The sequence below is a fragment of the Polyodon spathula genome, chromosome 27 (assembly GCF_017654505.1).
Source record: "Polyodon spathula isolate WHYD16114869_AA chromosome 27, ASM1765450v1, whole genome shotgun sequence".
NCBI classification, from domain to species: domain Eukaryota; kingdom Metazoa; phylum Chordata; class Actinopteri; order Acipenseriformes; family Polyodontidae; genus Polyodon; species Polyodon spathula.
Window position 1 is genome coordinate 9,423,356 of NC_054560.1, and position 2,675 is coordinate 9,426,030.

Consider the following 2,675-nt stretch of genomic DNA (forward strand, 5'->3'; position numbering starts at 1 on the left):
GTTGATAGCATTTCTAATGAGCTGAATTCTGCTTCTGTTAAACCCACAGCTGATTTCCATTATATTCAATTATAGGGCGGAACCCTGATAAGATGCACACTGGTTAACAGGAACCGAACCGTGAGCTTCATCAGCTCTGGCCCATCAGCTGTAGGGGTGCCTCGTTAACATTCCAGACCGGGGCTACACCGAAGCATCAGAAGATACCCCCAGCACTTCAGATAAACACTCTGCTAACGAGAACAGCCTGCTGAAGAAACGTCATCAGACAGAGAGGGTCCCGGGGGGGGAGGAGGCTCGCTCTGAATGGGGTTCATGTCTCTCTGGTCAAACCTGATCATCAAGGGACCATCTGAAAAGCGCTCGGAGACATGCATCTCCCTTTTCAAGAGGGCACTGGCAAGAAATAACAAAGAAAAAATAAATCAACGGCAAAAAAAAAAGAAAGAAAATCATTAAAAAAGGGCAAAGCCCCCCCCCCCCCCCAAAAAAAAAAAAAATAGCAATACAAAAAATAAAAAGTTAAACAATTCCAATGTACATGATCCTGGTCACAGTCAGTATTTACAGGATTCGCAAACCCTGATTTATCAAGGGAGATATCACTACAGGGTCGCTCTGGCCTCAGAAGGTTTTTTCATAAACATAACAGGTAGTTTATTGTATCAAGTGTAATTAGTATCAGTAGGACGGATGCAGCCCACGGTGGCACGATGGCACGGTGGCTGGCGGTGCTGTCAATGCGTGTCTTGGTTCTAGAGTACCAGGAGTGACGCAGACCCCTTCCTAGGAACCAACATGCTCCTGAGTGCAGATGATAAAACCAGAACTCCAGGCAATGTGGAAATAATCAGGACTGCAGAGCGAAACAGGCAGGGTCACAAACTAGTCACAAACAAGCTCTGGGAGGCAAGGTTACATATTCAAAGAATTGCAAAATCCAGACTGTGCTCTTTCCATAAGAACACTGGGCTGGAACCAGACACCCTCCCTGTCAGCCTACTTCCTCCCTCCCTCCTTCTCCCTCTGTCCTTCCAACAGGATCGATCACCTGACTTTCTTACTTTCTCAAAAAGAGGGTGAGGAATCTCCTTCGAGGCTAGCCACATATCTGACAACACAATGGCTTTGTGATTTTGAAGCCCAATAAATGTTCCCAGACTGTTGACCAGTGAAATACTACAGAATGAATCACGTGACAAATCCATAAGCCTGACCAACATTACATAAGCTGTTCAAATCCATGCATACTAAGTGTGTTACATGCGCACACACACTTGAATGAAACGGTTTCTCAGATCTGTTAAAACGCACCAGTGTGCAGGATCACAGACAGCACAGCAGGACGGCCTGAGAGATCACACAGTCACCTCCCTGACCTGCCAGATCCCAGCTAAACGTTACCTCAGTGCCGGCTCGCTACGGACAACATCTGCCTGCATTTACACAGCTGCCCCCCACCAGCTGACACATCCCCCTGCGTTCCCAGCCCTGAGTCTCTCTGTTTTTCCAAGAGCTGGCACATTCGGGCACCCTCATTGTTTCAAACAACAAACTGACATAGCAGCAGTTGCAATATATCTCTTGATCTACTGTACATACGACTAGATATCATTGTTATTTGATTATTTTTTTTAAAAGCTTAAAAATATTTGTGCTTCGTGCATCTGCACACAATACCTGTCAAAACAGTGAGATGGCTGTATAAATCTAACCTGATGGTTAATTTAAAAATACAGGTGTAATAACAGGATGGCACAGGGTGCACAAGGTATTGACGCCGCAGGGCGTATTCACTCTTCATAACATAACCCTGTGACTGCCTTCTCTCTTCATTGAATGGGTTTACTGTGATATGAGACAGCTGGCTTGTGTCGACTATCAATATTTTCTAAGTTTGCAATAACATCAAAACATCACCCAGTATAAATGAATGCAATTTGTTATATTTTTCACTTGGTTGCCAGTAAAAGTCCTTATTGTTATTATTGTGATCGTCGTCACTCGGAGGTTATTTACGCAGCTTGCCTTGAGTGTAAAATACAAGAGCGGTCAAAAACATCAAAACAAGTTCCAATCGAGATCGCTGTCGACCCTTCTCTATATATGGTATAGTCTGAGAGGGGCCCCATAGCTTCCAAGGGACAATGCTAATGCAGAGAGGCTGAGAGAGACCCTGGGCTGGATAGCGGGGTCTGGCCAGTCCAGTTAATTTCAATCTCTCCTGTGTTCACTGGCTCTGCAGATGTCCTGAATAAACCCTGCGATCCGTCACACGTCTCCCCATACACATGTATTAAACCTCCAGTCTGGACAGTCAGAGCAGGAATGCTGCACTACTTCTCCCTCCCAAAAACTGCAGCTCAGCCCTAATGACCATGTTGTGGCGGTTGGATTTCTAACCACAAAATACATCATGCAGTCTCCATCGCCCCAGCACGTACCAGCTTCCAACTGTGCAATTTCAAATCCACACCACCAACAAAACCTAAAATCTATATCTATTTATACAGGGCAGTTTCCAAAGGTGGCCTTCCAAACACACACACGCCTGCACCATTCATTATAAAAATAAAACAAACCAAGATTTCTCCTGCGTGCAGGAGGGGAGTGTAGGGTTCATACAAGACTTTAAATACTGAATCATATGATACTGTATATACTATAGAACAATG

At 44.9% G+C, this 2,675-nt stretch overlaps 1 protein-coding gene across 1 annotated transcript in view; it reads right to left on the minus strand.

The window, feature by feature from the left end:
• Positions 1 to 233: 233 nt before the first annotated feature.
• Positions 234 to 2,675, minus strand: part of LOC121301223 (coronin-7-like) — a 23,294-nt gene continuing 20,852 nt past the window's right edge. Inside the window, exon 10 of the mRNA XM_041230365.1 lies at positions 234 to 396. Coding sequence (XP_041086299.1) covers positions 234 to 396 — 163 coding nt within the window. The remainder of the gene's footprint in view (positions 397 to 2,675) is intronic.